The sequence below is a fragment of the Pseudophryne corroboree genome, chromosome 4 (assembly GCF_028390025.1).
Source record: "Pseudophryne corroboree isolate aPseCor3 chromosome 4, aPseCor3.hap2, whole genome shotgun sequence".
Classification (NCBI taxonomy): domain Eukaryota; kingdom Metazoa; phylum Chordata; class Amphibia; order Anura; family Myobatrachidae; genus Pseudophryne; species Pseudophryne corroboree.
This window is the reverse complement of record NC_086447.1, coordinates 553,107,159-553,125,073: the sequence shown is the minus strand read 5'-3', so window position 1 is coordinate 553,125,073 and position 17,915 is coordinate 553,107,159. Positions and strand designations below refer to the sequence as shown.

Sequence of the window (17,915 nt, the reverse complement as noted above, 5' to 3'; positions counted from 1 at the left end):
ATGTAGCAAAGGGTAGGAAGCAGACCCCTGGAAAGACCTGGAAAGCTATAGAGAAAACAGGAACGAGAAACGAGGGAGCGCCAGCTCCAGAGAGAAATGGAGGAAGAGAAAAAAAAAAAAAACAGAGCATGGAAAAAACAGATCAACACGTTGTAACAAGGGGTAACAACATAACATTCGAGAACCGACTAAGGGATCAGGGAATCAGGGCATGAAGAAACTAAAGTCAAACAGCTCCCCGGCTAGGGAGTACGACCAAGGAAGGTCGACTCAAATATAGATACAGGTCGTCAAATCAGAAAACTTGAAGTCCATCGGGGAACTGGAGGTGGAGCCGGAGAGGATGTAGAAGCTGGAACCGTGAACCACTCCGAACGGGGGAGGCGGGGGTGAGTTCCGCTGTGTCCGCAGAGGTAGGCGTGGAGCAGAAAGGTCCTGTTCAGTGGTCGGGATACTCGGCTTGGAGAGCAGCGATTGGGCTTCGTGTAGGTTTCTAGCCGTGAGCAGCTTCCCTTGATTCCAAACCACAGGATACAGAAGGGGAAACCCCATCGGTACTTAACATTGTGTTGGGTGAGTAGGGAGGTGATGGGCTTAAAGTCCCTACGTTTAGCCAGAGTGAGCGGGGACAAGTCCTGGAAGATCTGCAGGGAGACATTCTGGAAGGACACAGACCCCAGTCGTCGGGCTTCTCTCATAACGGCCTCTTTCGCAGTGAAGTAGTGCATTCGGAGAATGACATCCCTGGGCTGAGAAGAGTCCTGGGAACGAGGTCGAAGGGCTCGATGTGCTCGGTCCAGGAGAAGATGGTCTTCAGGGCTGTGAGGGGATAGGTGGGCAAAGAGGCGCTTCAGGTAAAGATCAAGGTGGGTCGCTTCAACCTCTTCAGGAATACCCCGAATCCTCAAATTATTTCTCCTCGCCCTATTGTCTTGGTCTTCATGCTCCTCCTGCAATTGGGCAACATCTTGGCGGAGTTGGTGGAAGTCGGTCTCGACCGATTGTTGGAACGTCACCACCTCCTCCACTCTCCGTTCAAGTTGATCAGTTCTGGAGCCAATTTCGGCAATATCGGACTTCAGGGAGTGGAGAGCCTGGACAGAGGTCTTAACATCCCGCATCTCCTTATGGAGGAAGAGAAAGTCCCTATGGGTAAGGGGTGTGAGATCGTCATCTTCGGGATCGGAGTCGGAGGGACCATGAGGGTGTTCAGGAGCATCGGACCTGTTCTTGGCCGGAGTGCTTTTTTTAGTAAGGAATGGCGTAAGGTCAGATCCCTGCCCTCCCACCCACCCTTATGTTGTATAAACAGGACATGCACACTTTAACGAACCCATCATTTCAGCGACAGGGTCTGCCACACGACTGTGACTGAAATGACTGGTTGGTTTGGGCCCCCACCAAAAAAGAAGCAATCAATCTCTCCTTGCACAAACTGGCTCTACAGAGGCAAGATGTCCACCTCATCATTATCCTCCGATTCCTCACCCCTTTCACTGTGTACATCCCCCTCCTCACAGATTATTAATTCGTCCCCACTGGAATCCACCATCTCAGATCCCTGTGTACTTTCTGGAGGCAATTGCTGCTGGTGAATGTCTCCACGGAGGAATTGATTATAATTCATTTTGATGAACATCATCTTCTCCACATTTTCTGGAAGTAACCTCGTACGCCGATTGCTGACAAGGTGAGCGGCTGCACTAAACACTCTTTCGGAGTACACACGGGAGGGAGGGCAACTTAGGTAGAATAAAGCCAGTTTGTGCAAGGGCCTCCAAATTGCCTCTTTTTCCTGCCAGTATACGTACGGACTGTCTGACGTGCCTACTTGGATGCGGTCACTCATATAATCCTCCACCATTCTTTCAATGGTGACAGAATCATATGTAGTGACAGTAGACATCATGTCCGTAATCGTTGGCAGGTCCTTCAGTCCGGACCAGATGTCAGCACTCGCTCCAGACTGCTCTGCATCACCGCCAGCGGGTGGGCTCGGAATTCTTAGCCTTTTCCTCGCACCCCCAGTTGCGGGAGAATGTGAAGGAGGAGCTGTTGACGGGTCACGTTCCGCTTGACTTGACAATTGTCTCACCAGCAGGTCTTTGAACATCTGCAGACTTGTGTCTGCCGGAAAGAGAGATACAACGTAGGCTTTAAACCTAGGATCGAGCACGTTGGCCAAAATGTAGTGCTCTGATTTCAACAGATTGACCACCCGTGAATCCTGGTTAAGCGAATTAAGGGCTCCATCCACAAGTCCCACATGCCTAGCGGAATCGCTCTGTTTTAGCTCCTCCTTCAATGTCTCCAGCTTCTTCTGCAAAAGCCTGATGAGGGGAATGACCTGACTCAGGCTGGCAGTGTCTGAACTGACTTCACGTGTGGCAAGTTCAAAGGGTTGCAGAACTTTGCACAACGTTGAAATCATTCTCCACTGCGCTTGAGTCGGGTGCATTCCCCCTCCTTTGCCTATATCGTGGGCAGATGTATAGGCTTGAATGGCCTTTTGCTGCTCCTCCATCCTCTGAAGCATATAGAGGGTTGAATTCCACCTCGTTACCACCTCTTGCTTCAGATGATGGCAGGGCAGGTTCAGGAGTGTTTGCTGGTGCTCCAGTCTTCGGCACGCGGTGGCTGAATGCCGAAAGTGGCCCGCAATTCTTCGGGCCACCGACAGCATCTCTTTCACGCCCCTGTCGTTTTTTAAATAATTCTGCACCACCAAATTCAATGTATGTGCAAAACATGGGACGTGCTGGAATTTGCCCAGATGTAATGCACGCACAATATTGCTGTCAACGTTGATGTCACAAATCCCCAGGAGAGTCCAATTGGGGTAAGCCATTCTGCGATGATGTTCCTCAGTTTCCGTAAGAGGTTGTCAGCTGTGTGCCTCTTATGGAAAGCGGTGATACAAAGCGTAGCCTGCCTAGGAACGAGTTGGCGTTTGCGAGATGCTGCTACTGGTGCCGCCGTTGCTGTTATTGCTGCGGGAGGCAATACATCTACCCAGTGGGCTGTCACAGTCATATAGTCCTGAGTCTGCCCTGCTCCGCTTGTCCACATGTCCATGGTTAAGTGGACATTGGGTACAACTGGATTTTTTAGGACACTGGTGACTCTTTTTCTGACGTCTGTGTACATTTTCGATATCGCCTGCCTAGAGAAATGGAACCTAGATGGTATTTGGTACCGGGGACACAGTACCTCAATCAAGTCTCTAGTTGCCTGTGAATTAACGGTGGATACCGGACACACGTTTCTCACCACCCAGGCTGACAAGACCTGAGTTATCCGCTTTGCAGCAGGATGACTGCTGTGATATTTCATCTTCCTCGCAAAGGACTGTTGGACAGTCAATTGCTTACTGGAAGTAGTACAAGTGGTCTTCCGACTTCCCCTCTGGGATGACGATCGACTCCCAGCAGCAACAACAGCAGCGCCAGCAGCAGTAGGCGTTACACTCAAGGATGCATCGGAGGAATCCCAGGCAGGAGAGGACTCGTCAAACTTGCCAGTGACATGGCCTGCAGGACTATTGGCTTTCCTGTGTAAGGTGGAAATTGACACTGAGGGAGTTGGTGGTGTGGTTTGCAGGAGCTTGGTTACAAGAGGAAGGGATTTAGTGGTCAGTGGACTGCTTCCGCTGTCATCCAAAGTTTTTGAACTTGTCACTGACTTCTGATGAATGCGGTCCAGGTGACGTATAAGGGAGGATGTTCCTAGGTGATGAACGTCCTTACCCCTACTTATTACAGCTTTACAAAGGCAACACACGGCTTAACACCTGTTGTCCGCATTTGTGTTGAAATAATTCCACACCGAAGAGGTGATTTTTTTTGTATTTTGACCAGGCATGTCAATGGCCATATTCGTCCCACGGACAACAGGTGTCTCCCCGGGTGCCTGACTTAAACAAACCACCTCACCATCAGTATCCTCCTTGTCAATTTCCTCCCCAGCGCCAGCAACACCCATATCCTCATCCTGGTGTACTTCAACAGTGACATCTTCAATTTGACTATCAGGAACTGGACTACGGGTGCTCCTTCCAGCACTTGCAGGGGGAGTGCAAATGGTGGAAGGCGCAAGCTCTTCCCGTCCAGTGTTGGGAAGGTCAGGCATCGCAACCGACACAATTGGACTCTCCTTGGGTATTTGTGATTTAGAAGAACGCACAGTTCTTTGCTGTGCTTTTGCCAGCTTAAGTCTTTTCATTTTTCTAGCGAGAGGATGAGTGCTTCCATCTTCATGTGAATCTGAATCACTAGCCATGAACATAGGCCAGGGCCTCAGCCGTTCCTTGCCACTCCGTGTCGTAAATGGCATATTGGCATGTTTACGCTTCTCCTCAGACGCTTTTAATTTTGATTTTTGGGTCATTTTACTGAACTTTTGTTTTTTGGATTTTACATGCTCTCTACTATGACATTGGGCATCGGCCTTGGCAGACGACGTTGATGGCATTTCATCGTCTCGGCCATGACTAGTGGCAGCAGCTTCAGCACGAGGTGGAAGTGGATCTTGATCTTTCCCTATTTTAATTTAACCTCCACATTTTTGTTCTCCATTTTTTAATGTGTGGAATTATATGCCAGTATCAATAGCAATGGCCTACTACTATATAGAAACATAGAAACATAGAATTTGACGGCAGATAAGAACCACTTGGCCCATCTAGTCTGCCCCTTTTTTATTTTATCCTTTAGGCAATCTCAACCCTTTTTTAACCTTAATTCTTTGTAAGGATATTCATATGCCTGTCCCAGGCATGTTTAAATTGCCCTACAGTCTTAGCCTTTACCACCTCTGATGGGAGGCTATTCCACTTATCCACTACCCTTTCTGTGAAGTAATTTTTCCTTAAATTTCCCCTGAACCCCCCCCCCCCCCCCCTCCAGTCTCAATATATACTGCGCACAACTGAAATGCACCACAGGTATGGATGGATAGTATACTTGACGACACAGAGGTAGGTAGAGCAGTGGCCTTCCGTACCGTACTGCTATATATACTGGTGGTCACTGTCAGCAAACTGCAAAACTAAAATGCACCACAGGTATAGAATCTAGATGGATAAGTATACTTGACGACACAGAGGTAGGTAGAGCAGTGGCCTTCCGTACCGTACTGCTATATATATATACTGGTGGTCACTGTCAGCAAAACTCTGCACTGTACTCCTCCTATATAATACTGCTGGTCCCCAGTCCCCACAATAAAGCAGTGTGAGCACAGATATATGCAGCACACTGAGCACAGATATGGAGTGTTTTTCAGGCAGACAACGTATACTGGTGGTCACTGTCAGCAAAACTCTGCACTGTACTCCTCCTATATAATATACTGGTGGTCCCCAGTCCCCACAATAAAGCAGTGTGAGCACAGATATATGCAGCACACTGAGCACAGATATGGAGTGTTTTTCAGGCAGACAACGTATACTGGTGGTCACTGTCAGCAAAACTCTGCACTGTACTCCTCCTATATAATACAGCTGCTCCCCAGTCCCCACAATTAAGCAGTGTGAGCACAGATATATGCAGCACACTGAGCACAGATATGGAGTGTTTTTCAGGCAGACAACGTATACTGGTGGTCACTGTCAGCAAAACTCCGCACTGTACTCCTCCTATATAATATACTGGTGGTCCCCAGTCCCCACAATTAAGCATTGTGAGCACAGATATATGCAGCACACTGAGCACAGATATGGAGTGTTTTTCAGGCAGACAACGTATACTGGTGGTCACTGTCAGCAAAACTCTGCACTGTACTCCTCCTATATAATATACTGGTGGTCCCCAGTCCCCACAATAAAGCAGTGTGAACACAGATATTTGCAGCACACTGAGCACAGATATGGAGCGTTTTTCAGGCAGAGAACGTATAATACTGGTGGTCACTGGTCACTGGTCGGCAAAACTCTGCACTGTACTCCTCCTATATAATATACTGGTGGTCCCCAGTCCCCACAATAAAGCAGTGTGAGCACAGATATATGCAGCACACTGAGCACAGATATGGAGTGTTTTTCAGGCAGACAACGTATACTGGTGGTCACTGTCAGCAAAACTCTGCACTGTACTCCTCCTATATAATAGAGCTGCTCCCCAGTCCCCACAATTAAGCAATAAGCACAAATATTTGCATCAACATTAATAAACGGAGAGGACGCCAGCCACGTCCTCTCCCTAACATTTCCAATGCATGAGTGAAAATGGCGGCGACGCGCGGCTCCTTATATAGAATCCGAATCTCGCGAGAATCCGACAGCGGGATGATGCTGTTCGGGCGCGCTCGGATTAACCGAGCCATACGGGAGAATCCGAGTATGCCTCGGACCCGTGTAAAATGGGTGAAGTTCGGGGGGGTTCGGTTTCCGAGGAACCGAACCCGCTCATCACTAAAATAAACCCGATAAATTTTTATTCACTACATTTCACTTTGTTTTTAGTTTCACTACGATTCTAATATTAAACCACCCATGATAGTAATGAGATGTTAATTTGATGAAGTAAAGCTCTATTTGTTTGATTTTATTTTATTTAATGCACTTCTTTGAGCAAAACAGATTGCTTAGAAAGGCAACACTGGCTTATAGCATCCACCGAACAAGCCGTATATAAGTGTTGCTGTTACAGTGTTTATACACAAATGACCCACTCATGTTTAGGAAGCTAGAGCTGTGAAATAGTAGCAGTGGTAGCAACAAATGACAATTAAAATTTAGCGAATATTCCCTTTTCTCTTACGTCCTAGAGGATGCTGGGGACTCCGTAAGGACCATGGGGATAGACGGGCTCCGCAGGAGACATGGGCACTTTAAGAAAGACTTTAGATCTGGTGTGCACTGGCTCCTCCCTCTATGCCCCTCCTCCAGACCTCAGTTTGATACTGTGCCCAGTGGAGACTGGGTGCTTTTCAGAGAGCTCTCCTGAGCTTTCTGACAGAAAGTATATTTGTTAGGTTTTTTATTTTCAGGGAGCCTGTTGGCAACAGACTCCCTGCATCGAGGGACTGAGGGGAGAGAAGCAGACCTACTTCTGTGAGTTTCAAGGCTCTGCTTCTTAGGCTACTGGACACCATTAGCTCCAGAGGGAGTCAGAACACAGGTCTCACCCTGGAGTTCGTCCCGGAGCCGCGCCGCCGTCCTCCTCACAGAGCCGTAAGATAGAAGCCGGGTGAGTATGAGAAGAAAAGAAGACTTCAGAGGCGGCAGAAGACTTCATGATCTTCACTGAGGTAACGCACAGCAGTGCAGCTGTACGCCATTGCTCCCACACACCTCACACACGGCAGTCACTGTAAGGGCGCAGGGGGGGCGCCCTGGGCAGCAATATAAACCTCATTTCTGGCAAAAGAGATATATATATACAGCTAGGCACTGTATATATAAAGAGCCCCCGCCAGTTTTTATTATATTTAAGCGGGACAGAACCCTGCCGCCGAGGGGGCGGGGCTTCTCCCTCAGCACTCACCAGCGCCATTTTCTCCACAGCACAGCTGAGAGGAAGCTCCCCGGACTCTCCCCTGCTTATCCACGGTGAAAGGGGGTTTCAGAGAAGAGGGGGGGGGGGGCACATAATTGGCAGCAAATAAAAGTATTACAGCGCTACTGGGTAAACACATTGTGTGTTTTTCCTGGGGTATTAGCGCTGGGTGTGTGCTGGCATACTCTCTCTCTGTCTCTCCAAAGGGCCTTGTGGGGGAACTGTCTTCAGATAAGAGGATTCCCTGAGTGTGTGGTGTGTCGGTACGTGTGTGTCGACATGTCTGAGGTAAAAGGCTCTTCTAAGGCGGAGATGGAGCAAATGTGTGTGTGTGGTGTCTCCGTCGACAACGCCGACACCTGACTGGATATGTGTAATTAAGTGCTGAGGTAAATTTCTTGCACAAAAGATTAGAGAACAGACAGGGAATCTACCCATGTCTGTCCCTATGTCGCAGGGACCTTCAGAGTCTCAAAACGCCCACTATCCAAAATAATAGACACTGATACCGACACGGAGTCTGACTCCAGTGTCGACTACGATGATGCAAAGTTACAGCCAAAACTGGCAGAAAAGTATTCAAAATATGATTATTGTAATAAAAGATGTTTTGCATATCACTGATGACCCATCTGTCCCTGACACAAGGGTACACATGTTTAAGGGGAAGAAAGCTGAGATAACATTTCCCCCCTCTCATGAACCAAATGAATTGTGTGAAAAAGAGCGGGAATCTCCAGACAAGAAACTGCAGTTTCCCAAAAGAATTCTCATGGCGTATCCTTTCCCTGCTAGGGCCAGGATACAATGGGAATCCTCCCCTAGGGTGGACAAGGCGTTGACACGTTTACCCAAAAGGTAGCGCTGACATACCAAAATACAGCTACCCTCAGGGATCCTGCAGATAGCATGCAGAAAAGTACTTTGAAGTCCATTTACACACATTCTGGTACACTACTCAGACCGGCGATTGTGTCGGCAGGGGTTTATAGCGCTGTAGCAGCGTGGACAGATACCTTATCAGCGGAGATTGATACCCTAGATAAGGATACCATGTTATTGACCCTAGGATATATAAAAGATGCTGTCTTATATATAAGACATGCTCAAAGAGACATTGATCTACTGGGTTCTAGAGTCAACGCTATGTCGATTTCTGCTAGACGTGTCCTGTGGAACATGCAATGGACAGGTGATGCCGACTAAAAGAGGCATATGGAGGTTTTACCTTACAAGGGTGAGGAATTGTGTGGAGAAGGGCTCTCGGACCTGGTCTCCACAGCTATAGCTGGTAAATCTGATCTTTTGCCTTATATTCCCTCACAGCCTAAGAAAGCACGACATTATCAAATGCAGTCCTTTCGGTCGCAGAAAAACAAGAAAGTACGAGGAGCGTCCTTTCTTACCAGAGGTAAGGGCGCAGGGCACAGCTAGTTCCCAGGAACAGAAGTCCTCCCCGGCCTCTACTAAATCCACCGCATGACGCTGGGGCTCCGCTAAGGGAGTCCGCCCCAGTGGGAGCACGTCTTCGACTCTTCAGCCACATCTGAGTTCACTCACAGGTGGATCCCTGGGCAATAGAAATTGTTTCTCAGGGTTACAAGCTGGAATTCGAAGAGGTGCCTCCTTGCTGGTTTTCCTTATCGGCCCTACCGGCTTCTCCCCCAGAAAGGGAGATAATATTAAATACAATTCACACATTGTATCTCCAACAGGTGGTGCTCAAGGTTCCCCTCCTTCAACAAGGAAGGGGATATTACTCAACCTTGGCTGTAGTCCCAAAACCGGACGGTTCGGTCAGACCTATTTTAAAATTAAAATCTCTGAACCTATACTTGAAAAGGTTCAAATTCAAGGTGTAAATCGCTCAGAGCGATCATCGCCAGCCTGGAAGGGGGGGATTTTATGGTGTATCTAGACATAAAGGCTGCATACCTTCATGTTCCCATTTATCCACCCCATCAGGCGTACCTGAGAATTACGGTACAGTATTGTCATTACCAATTTCAGGGTAATTGGCGGAAATGATGGTGCTCCTACGCAAGCAATGAGTCACAATTATCCCATACTTGGACGATCTCCTAATAAGGGCGAGATCAAAAGAGCAGTTGTTGAACAGCGTGTCACTTTCGCTGAAGGTATCACAGCAACTCGGCTGGATTCTCAATATCCCGAAGTCACAGTTGGTTCCTATGACTCGTCTGCCCTTCTTGGGTATGATTCTGAATACGGACCAGAAATGGGTTTATCTTCCGATAGAGAAGGCACAGGAACTAATGACTCTGGTAAAAAACCTATTAAAGCCAAAACAGGTGTCAGTGCATCACTGCACTCGGGTCCTGGGAAAGATGGTGGCATCTTACGGGGCCATTCCCTTCGGCAGGTTCCATGCGAGGACTTTCCAATGGGATCTACGGTACAAGTGGTCCGGATCACATCTACAGATGCATCAGTTAATCACCCTGTCCCCTTGGGCCAGGGTGTCTCTCCTATGGTGGCTGCAGAGTGCTCACCTTCTGCAGGGTCGCAGGTTCGCCATCCAGGACTGGATTCTGGTAGCCACGGACGCGAGCCTCCGAGGTGGGGGAGCAGTCACACAGGGAAGAAACTTCCAAGGTCTTTGGGTCAAGTCAAAAAACTTGTATTCAAATCAACATCCTGGAGCTGAGGGCCATATACAACGCCTTTCGGCAAGCGGAAACATTGCTTCGCGACCTACCGGTTCTGATCCAGTCAGACAACATCACCGCAGTGGCTCATGTAAACCGCCAAGGCGGCACAAAGAGCAGAGTGGAAATGGCAGAAGCCACCAGGATTCTCCGCTGGGCGGAAAATCATGTAAGCGCATTTTCAGCAGTTCATTCTGGGAGTGGACAACTGAGAAGCAGACTTCCTCAGCAAACACGACCTGCATCCAAGAGAGGACTTCTTTAGGAAGCCTTCGCACAGATTGCAAGTCAGTGGGAACTGCCACAGATAGACATGATGGCGTCCCGCCTCAACAAGAAGCTACAGAGGTATTGCACCAGGTCAAGAGACCCTCAGGCAGTAGCTGTAGATACCCTAGTGACACCGTGGGTGTTCCAGTCGGTCTATGTATTTCCCCCTCTTCCTCTCATACCCAAGGTGTTGAGAATGGTAGGAGGGAGAGGAATGAGAACAATCCTCATTGTTCCAGATTGGCCACGAAGGACCTGGTATCCGGATCTGCAGGAAATGCTCACAGAAGATCCGTGGCCTCTTCCTCTAAGACAGGACCGGTTGCAACAGGGGCCATGTCTATTCCAAGACTTACCACGGCTGCGTTGGACGGCATGGCGGTTGAACGCCGGATCCTAGCGGATAAGGGTATTACGGATGAGGTCTTTCCTACGCTAATAAAGGCTAGGAAGGACATGACATCTAAACATTATCACCGTATGTGGCGAAAATATGTTTCTTGGTGTGAGGCCAGGAATGCTCCTACGGAAGAATTCCATCTGGTCCGTTTCCTTCACTTCCTGCAAACCGGAGTGAATTTCGGCCTAAAATTAGGATCTATTAAGGTTCAGATTTCGGACTTATCCATTTTCTTTCAAAAGGAATTGGCCTCTCTCCCTGAAGTACAAACTTTTGTGAAGGGAGTACTGCATATTCAGTCTCCTTTTGTACCTCCGGTGACGCCTTGGGACCTTAACGTGGTGTTAAGTTTCATTAAGTCACACTGGTTTGAACCAGTTAAAACGGTGGAGTTGAAAAATCTCACTTGGAAGGTGGTCATGTTATTAGCCTTGGTTTCGGCTAGGCGAGTGTCGGAATTAGCGGCTTTATCACATAAAAGCCCCTATCTGGTTTTCCATATGGATAGAGCGGAATTGCGGACCCGTCCTCAATGCCTGCCAAAAGTGGTTTCATCCTTTCATATGAACTATTGTGGTGCCTGTGGCTACGCGTGACTTGGAGGATCCCGAGTCCCTTGATGTGGTCAGGGCTTTGAAAATTTACGTGGCCAGATCGGCTACAGTCAGAAAAACAGAAGCACTGTTTGTCATGTATGCAACCAACAAGATTGGTGCCCCTGCTTCAATGTAGACTATTGCTTGCTGGATCTGTAACACGATTCAGCAGGCGCATTCTACGGCGGGATTGCCGTTACCTAAATCGGTCAAGGCCCATTCCACTAGGAAGGTGGGCTCTTCTTGGGCGGCTGCCAGAGGGGTCTCGGCGCTACAGCTGTGCCGAGCTACTACTTGGTCGGGTTCAAACTCCTTTGCAAAGTTCTTTAAGTTTGATACCCTGGCTGAGGAGGACCTCCTGTTTGCTCAATCGGTGCTGCAGAGTCATCCGCACTCTCCCGCCCGTTTGGGAGCTTTGGTATAATCCCCATGGTCCTTACGGAGTCCCCAGCATCCTCTAGGACGTAAGAGAAAATAAGATTTTAAACCTACCGGTAAATCTTTTTCTCGTAGTCCGTAGAGGATGCTGGGCACCCGTCCCAAGTGCGGACTACTTCTGCAAGACTTGTATATAGTTATTGCTTAAATAAGGGTTATGTTATAGTCTCATCGGTCCTGGACTGATGCTATGTCGTTTTCATACTGTTAACTGGATAGTATATCACAAGTTATATGGTGTGATTGGTGTGGCTGGTATAAATCTTGCCCTTGGATTAACAAAAATCCTTTCCTCGTACTGTCCGTCTCCTCTGGGCACAGTTTCTCTAACTGAGGTCTGGAGGAAGGGCATAGAGGGAGGAGCCAGTGCACACCAGATCTAAAGTCTTTCTTAAAGTGCCCATGTCTCCTGCGGAGCCCGTCTATCCTCTAGGGACTACGAGAAAAAGATTTACCGGTAGGTTTAAAATCTTATTTTCCAAATGATTAACTTCCAGGTCCGGTTTCTACCACACGATGGTGCTATTGTACATAGTGTGAGAGACAGTTGACTTATGATACACAATGTAATTTACAACTTGATATGGTAATATTCGGCTTGTATTTTGGGCATGTAGATAACATTAAATAATTAAGTTGAATTAATGAGAAAATGTAGAACAAAATGTGTTTAAAGTTTAAATAAGCGCTATTAGTACAAACAAACAAACAAAAATACTCAGATGTAAAATATAGCAGTTTTTTAATTAGAAATCAATTCAACATTACACAACTCAGTATACTAGAGAGAGAATCAAAAGCAGGTCACATTTGTAGAAGATGTAACGATCCTGTTCTTTAGGGCGTACAGTTTATCCAGGCCAATGAGGGACAGTGAAGATTACATTTTTGCATACCTCTGTAGACGTTCTTGTTCTCATTGGCAAGGATATGTGTACAGCCCAAGAAAAAGGGTTATTTAGTTGCCAAGGATATTTGAACAAGTTTAGAGTATTTTGGGACTGCTGAATGTAAAAACTAGTCTTTTTTTATTTTATTTGGCTCTAGTTCTTGAGATAGTGAATAGTATACTTGATTAATAGGGAACCTAGCCATAACGTGTGCATATGGGAATCTACAGTATCAGAACATTCTAGAAGGTGGGACACATAAATATTCTCGGTGATCACTCCGCAATCATTCTAGAATATTCCCTCTCTGTATGTAACTGATTGGCTGCTGTCAGTTGGTAGCTGAGCGATTTGTGTTACCTATTGTGTTTTTCTCGATTCTTGTCATTTATCTAAAAAATTAGAGCCAATCTAGCAGCACCGATGTCCTATTCACAACCAGCACCACAAAGTTTCCCCATCATTGTAATATGATTGGCAATAAAATGAGTGTTGATCAGTGTTATCATACAGCACAGCTTATAATGCACAGCTACAGATAAGAACATGTACAGGTATATTTATCCATTTTCTGTATCCAGCAGTGGCACTTTCAGTAACATACTGCATTGCAGAGATTCTGTAGTAAGTATAACTGCAGTTTAATATTCTGTACATACATCATGATGGGGATTGAAAACCTGTATCCCCTGCAAAGTTTTGGTCAGCCTTTGGCAGAAGTGTAATGCTCCAGTCATGGCTTACTGCCCAAAGCTTTTATCCCCATTCTGCACATGTTTCTGCACAGTGCATAGGTCAAAGTAAGTCACTAGGACTTGTGGCGGCCATATTATTGGTGACATACACCTGAGCCCAGCAGATAACTGTCATTGCAGACGGTGATATAATGTGTCACATATAAATGCAGACCCTCCACCTTTCCCGCCCATGTTTATGAAAATCAGCCATATTTTTATGCTACTCCAGATAATGCTACAGTGTCTGTTTAGCATAGGGGAATGGGTGTGGTATGGAAGGTAGATCGTAACTAGGTCGACGGTGTCTAGGTAGACCACTATTGGTCGACAGTAACTAGGTCGACAGGGTCTTTAGGTCGTCATGGTCTAGGTCGACAGGTCAAAATGTCAACATGAGTTTTTTATGGTTTTTTGGTGTTGTTTTCTTCGTAGAGTAACTGGGAATCCCAATTAGTGCACCGTGTCCCCTCGCATGGCTCGCTTCGCAGATTACCATTCCAATCGTAGTCCACGTGGATCGTTAAGTATAAAAAAGTTATAAGAAAAAAAAATCGTGAAAAACTCATGTCGACCTTTTGACATAGAACATGTCAACCTAGAGACCCTGTCGACCTAGTTACTGTCGACCAATAGTGTCAACTTAAACACTGTCGACCTAGTTACTGTAGACCTAGAGACCGGATCCCTAGGGGAATACCCGGAGGAGCTCAACCAGCAGCCTTCTGGGGAGGAAGCAGAAAGAGGTCAGTAAGTACCTCAGTTTAATACATTGACAGCAGACCATATTCCCCATACCTGAGTATGTGGAAGCAATATTACATGAGAACTATAGGGCTGCCAGAGAAATCATAATAATAAATCAGGCAACACTTTGATAACCCCTTTTAGCGCATAAAGGGCCTAATTCAGGGGGTCATTCAGACCTGATCGCTCACTAGTTATTTTTTGCAGCGCTGCGATCAGATAGTCGCCGCCTATAGGGGAGTGTATGTTTGCTTTGCAAGTGTGCGATCGCATGTGCAGCTGAGCACTACAAAAAAAAGTTTTGTGCAGTTTCTGAGTAGCCCAGGACTTACTCAGCCACTGCGAACACTTCAGCCTGTCCGGGACCGGAATTGACATCAGACACCCGCCCTGCAAACGCTTGGACACACCTGCTTTTTTCCAACAACTCCCAGAAAATGGTCAGTTGACACGCAGAAACGCCTTCTTACTGTCAATCTCCTTGCAATCGGCTGTGCAAATGGATTCTTCGTACAATCCATTGCCCAGCAACGATCTGCTTTGTAGCCGTACGGCGCGCATGCGCATTGCGGTGCATATGCATGCGCAGTTCTGACCTGATCATAGCGCAGCGAAAATTCCTAGCGTGCGATCACGTCTGAATGACACCCTCAGGCCTGTTTGTAGCAGCAAATTTGTTAGCGGATGGGCAAAACCATGTGCACTGCAGAGGGGGAGGCAGATATAACATTGGCAGAGACAGTTAGATTTGGATGGGGTGTGTTCAAACTGAAATCTAAATTGCAGTGTATATTGTTTCTGTGCAGCGTAAATACTGGCTGCTTTATTTTTACACTGCAATTTAGATTTCAGTTTGAACACACCCCACCCAAATCTTACTCTCTCTGCACATGTTATATCTGCCCCCCCTGCAGTGCACATGGTTTTGCCCAACTGCTAACAAATTTGCTGCTACGATCAGGTCTGAATTAGGCCCAAATTGTGGAAAAAAGTTATCACTGCATAATCAATTAAGCCTGTAATAACATATAGCGTAAATGCTTTTATAACGTCACAACCCTAAAAGAGGGACACTTGTAGAACAGAATAGATAGCTTTGAATTCAAAATAAGGGTTATTAAAATGTATACTTTTATACAGAAAAATTACCAATATATGAGTGAACTAATTCTCATTATGATTGATGTCATCCCACAGGGAGAGATTTGCCTTTGCACAAGTAGAATTTATGTTCAGCGGTCAATTTATGAGGAGTTTCTGAAAAGGTTTGTAGACACCACAAGAAAATGGAAGGTGGGCACCCCCTCTGATCCTACAGCCAGCATGGGAGCTTTGATTAGCCAAAATCATTTAGCAAAGGTAATTTTGTCTTATTCACAGAGACTCTAGCTACTGTATGAAGGAATTTGTGCAATCATTTTATACAGTGACATGTGGTGAGGTGAGGCAGAGCCTTTCCTATCATACTAACGTTTCTGCCAGTGTTTTGATTGCATAAAGTATATGAAAAATACAAATAATATGTTAGAAATATCTTCTTTGTACTATTCCAATCATTTTTATAATCAAAACTCTGGAGTCAAAAGTCTATGGCAGGTGAGGCACTCCTATCTTTTCTGCACATCTCTGATCAAAACTCAGCGAAATTCTAGGTGTTTATACTGCTGCACTTTTGTATAATGCCCACACAAACCCTTTGGCTCATATATTGTGTATAAATCTGGCTCTGGTGCTAGCCAGTGCCTCCTGAGCCATTTACCTCACCACACATCCCTATGTTTTAATGACCTTGTATTAATGTGGATAGGAACTGAAATGTATTCACTAGGCAATTGTCAGGGTTTAGTCTGAAATACTTACAATCAAAATCCCGACATTTAAATACCAACAAGGGAAAAAATTCTGACATTTAAAATGTCAACAGGTCAAAAAGTCGGCACAATTTTTTTGTGTGTGTGTGTATGTCGACATAGTTTACATGGACACCATATAAGTGTACCGTGTCCCCTTGCATGGCTCGCTGTGCTCGGCACACTATTATATTCCCCCTCCAGGTCCACTGGGATGAACAAGACAATTTAAATGAAAAATCATGAAAAACTCATGTTGAATTTTTGACCTGTCGACATTTTAAATGTCAGTATTTTGACAAGTTGGTATTTTGACCTTGTTGGTATTTTGACTTTCGGTCAATGGTTGTCGGTATTTTGACCGTTGGGATTTTGATTGTAGGTAAATTGAGCGCATCCCCAATTGTCAGATAAGAGCTACTTTTTCTCAGCTACTAGGAGATGAATGTCGTTAAAAAAATTTTATTTCCTTACCTAGCAATTAATACGTTTCAGTAGTTTCAGCCTACTATGCTCTTCCAATTTGTCTTATGGTGTTCTGTTGTTGGGGAAAAGTGTTTTGAGTCATATGCGAGTTGATAAAAGCAATGTGTAACTCTGAAATGATCCAACCACCAGGTGAAGAGTTATGTCAAGAAGGCTTTAGAGGAAGGTGCCACTGTTGTGTGTGGAGAAGGTGTGGATTCCTTAAACATCCCACCAGAAAACCAAGGTGGCTATTTCATGCTGCCTACAATTATCACCGGATTGAAAGAAGAGTCCTGTTGTATGCAAGAAGAGATCTTTGGGCCAGTAACATGTGTAGTCCCATTTGATACAGAAGAAGAAGTTATTGGAAAAGCCAATGGAGTAAAATATGGCCTGGCAGCGACTATCTGGACAAGAGACGTGGGACGCACCCACCGTGTCGCTAAGAGATTGCAAGCTGGTCTTGTGTGGACCAACTGCTGGCTTGTAAGAGACCTTAACCTACCATTTGGTGGTATGAAAGCGTCAGGTCTGGGAAGAGAGGGGGCAAAAGATTCATATGAGTTCTTCACTGAAGTGAAGACTGTCACAATAAAACATTAATGTATTATTGATTACCAAGCTGAATGCTTTTCCAGAATAAACTGCTCAGATTGGTTTGGTATATACACTGTATGCGTCATTTATTGTAAACATAATATCCATACGAATAAAAGAAAGATTGGCTTGTATCATGTACATGTGGGGAGATTTATAAAAACTGGTGTACAGGTGACTTTGCAAAAAATACTGTTATCCCTAATAACTAATCAAATTTCAAAATGTATTTTGTGTTAATTCAGTTTATAGAAATAAATATTCTAAAAAGGAATTCATATTCTTGCCTTGGGGATTTAGAATTGTGGGTAAGTTTCTAACATGACTTAAGTAAAAAGGGGCTTGATACATAGGCCTCTCAGGTAACCTGTTTTCCTGTAAATTCTCATCCAACTGCTATGACTATAGATGCAGGGCTGCCATCAGAAAGTGTAGGGCCCAGTACAGATGTAACAGACAGGGTCTCCCTCATCGGTCCAACAAGGTATTGTGCTCAGATCAAGCACATGCTATGATGCCTCTTCCCACATGACATACATATCATATGGAGCTATTTGATATGTATGGTATTTCTAACTATATGAAGCTAGGCGTGATTGTCAGTATAAAACCAATGCAGCTAAGCAGGTCTATGTAGTATGTGGCTGTAAACTACATAGAACTACAGTAATAACTAAGTTGCAATGATTAGCTTCATGTCTAAGGTATCTGACTGTAATGTATGAGGTCCTGGGTTTGATTCCTGGTTTGATACGAATTA

General features: G+C 45.7%; 1 protein-coding gene across 1 annotated transcript in view; it reads left to right on the top strand.

Annotated features, from left to right (window-relative positions):
- ALDH8A1 (aldehyde dehydrogenase 8 family member A1) overlaps positions 1-17,289 on the top strand; it is a 46,495-nt gene extending 29,206 nt beyond the window's left edge. Inside the window, exons 6-7 of the mRNA XM_063919724.1 lie at positions 15,438-15,599; positions 16,709-17,289. Of these exons, the coding sequence (XP_063775794.1) occupies positions 15,438-15,599; positions 16,709-17,161 (615 nt within the window). The 3' untranslated portion in view covers positions 17,162-17,289. The remainder of the gene's footprint in view (positions 1-15,437; positions 15,600-16,708) is intronic.
- The last annotated feature ends 626 nt before the right edge of the window (positions 17,290-17,915 follow it).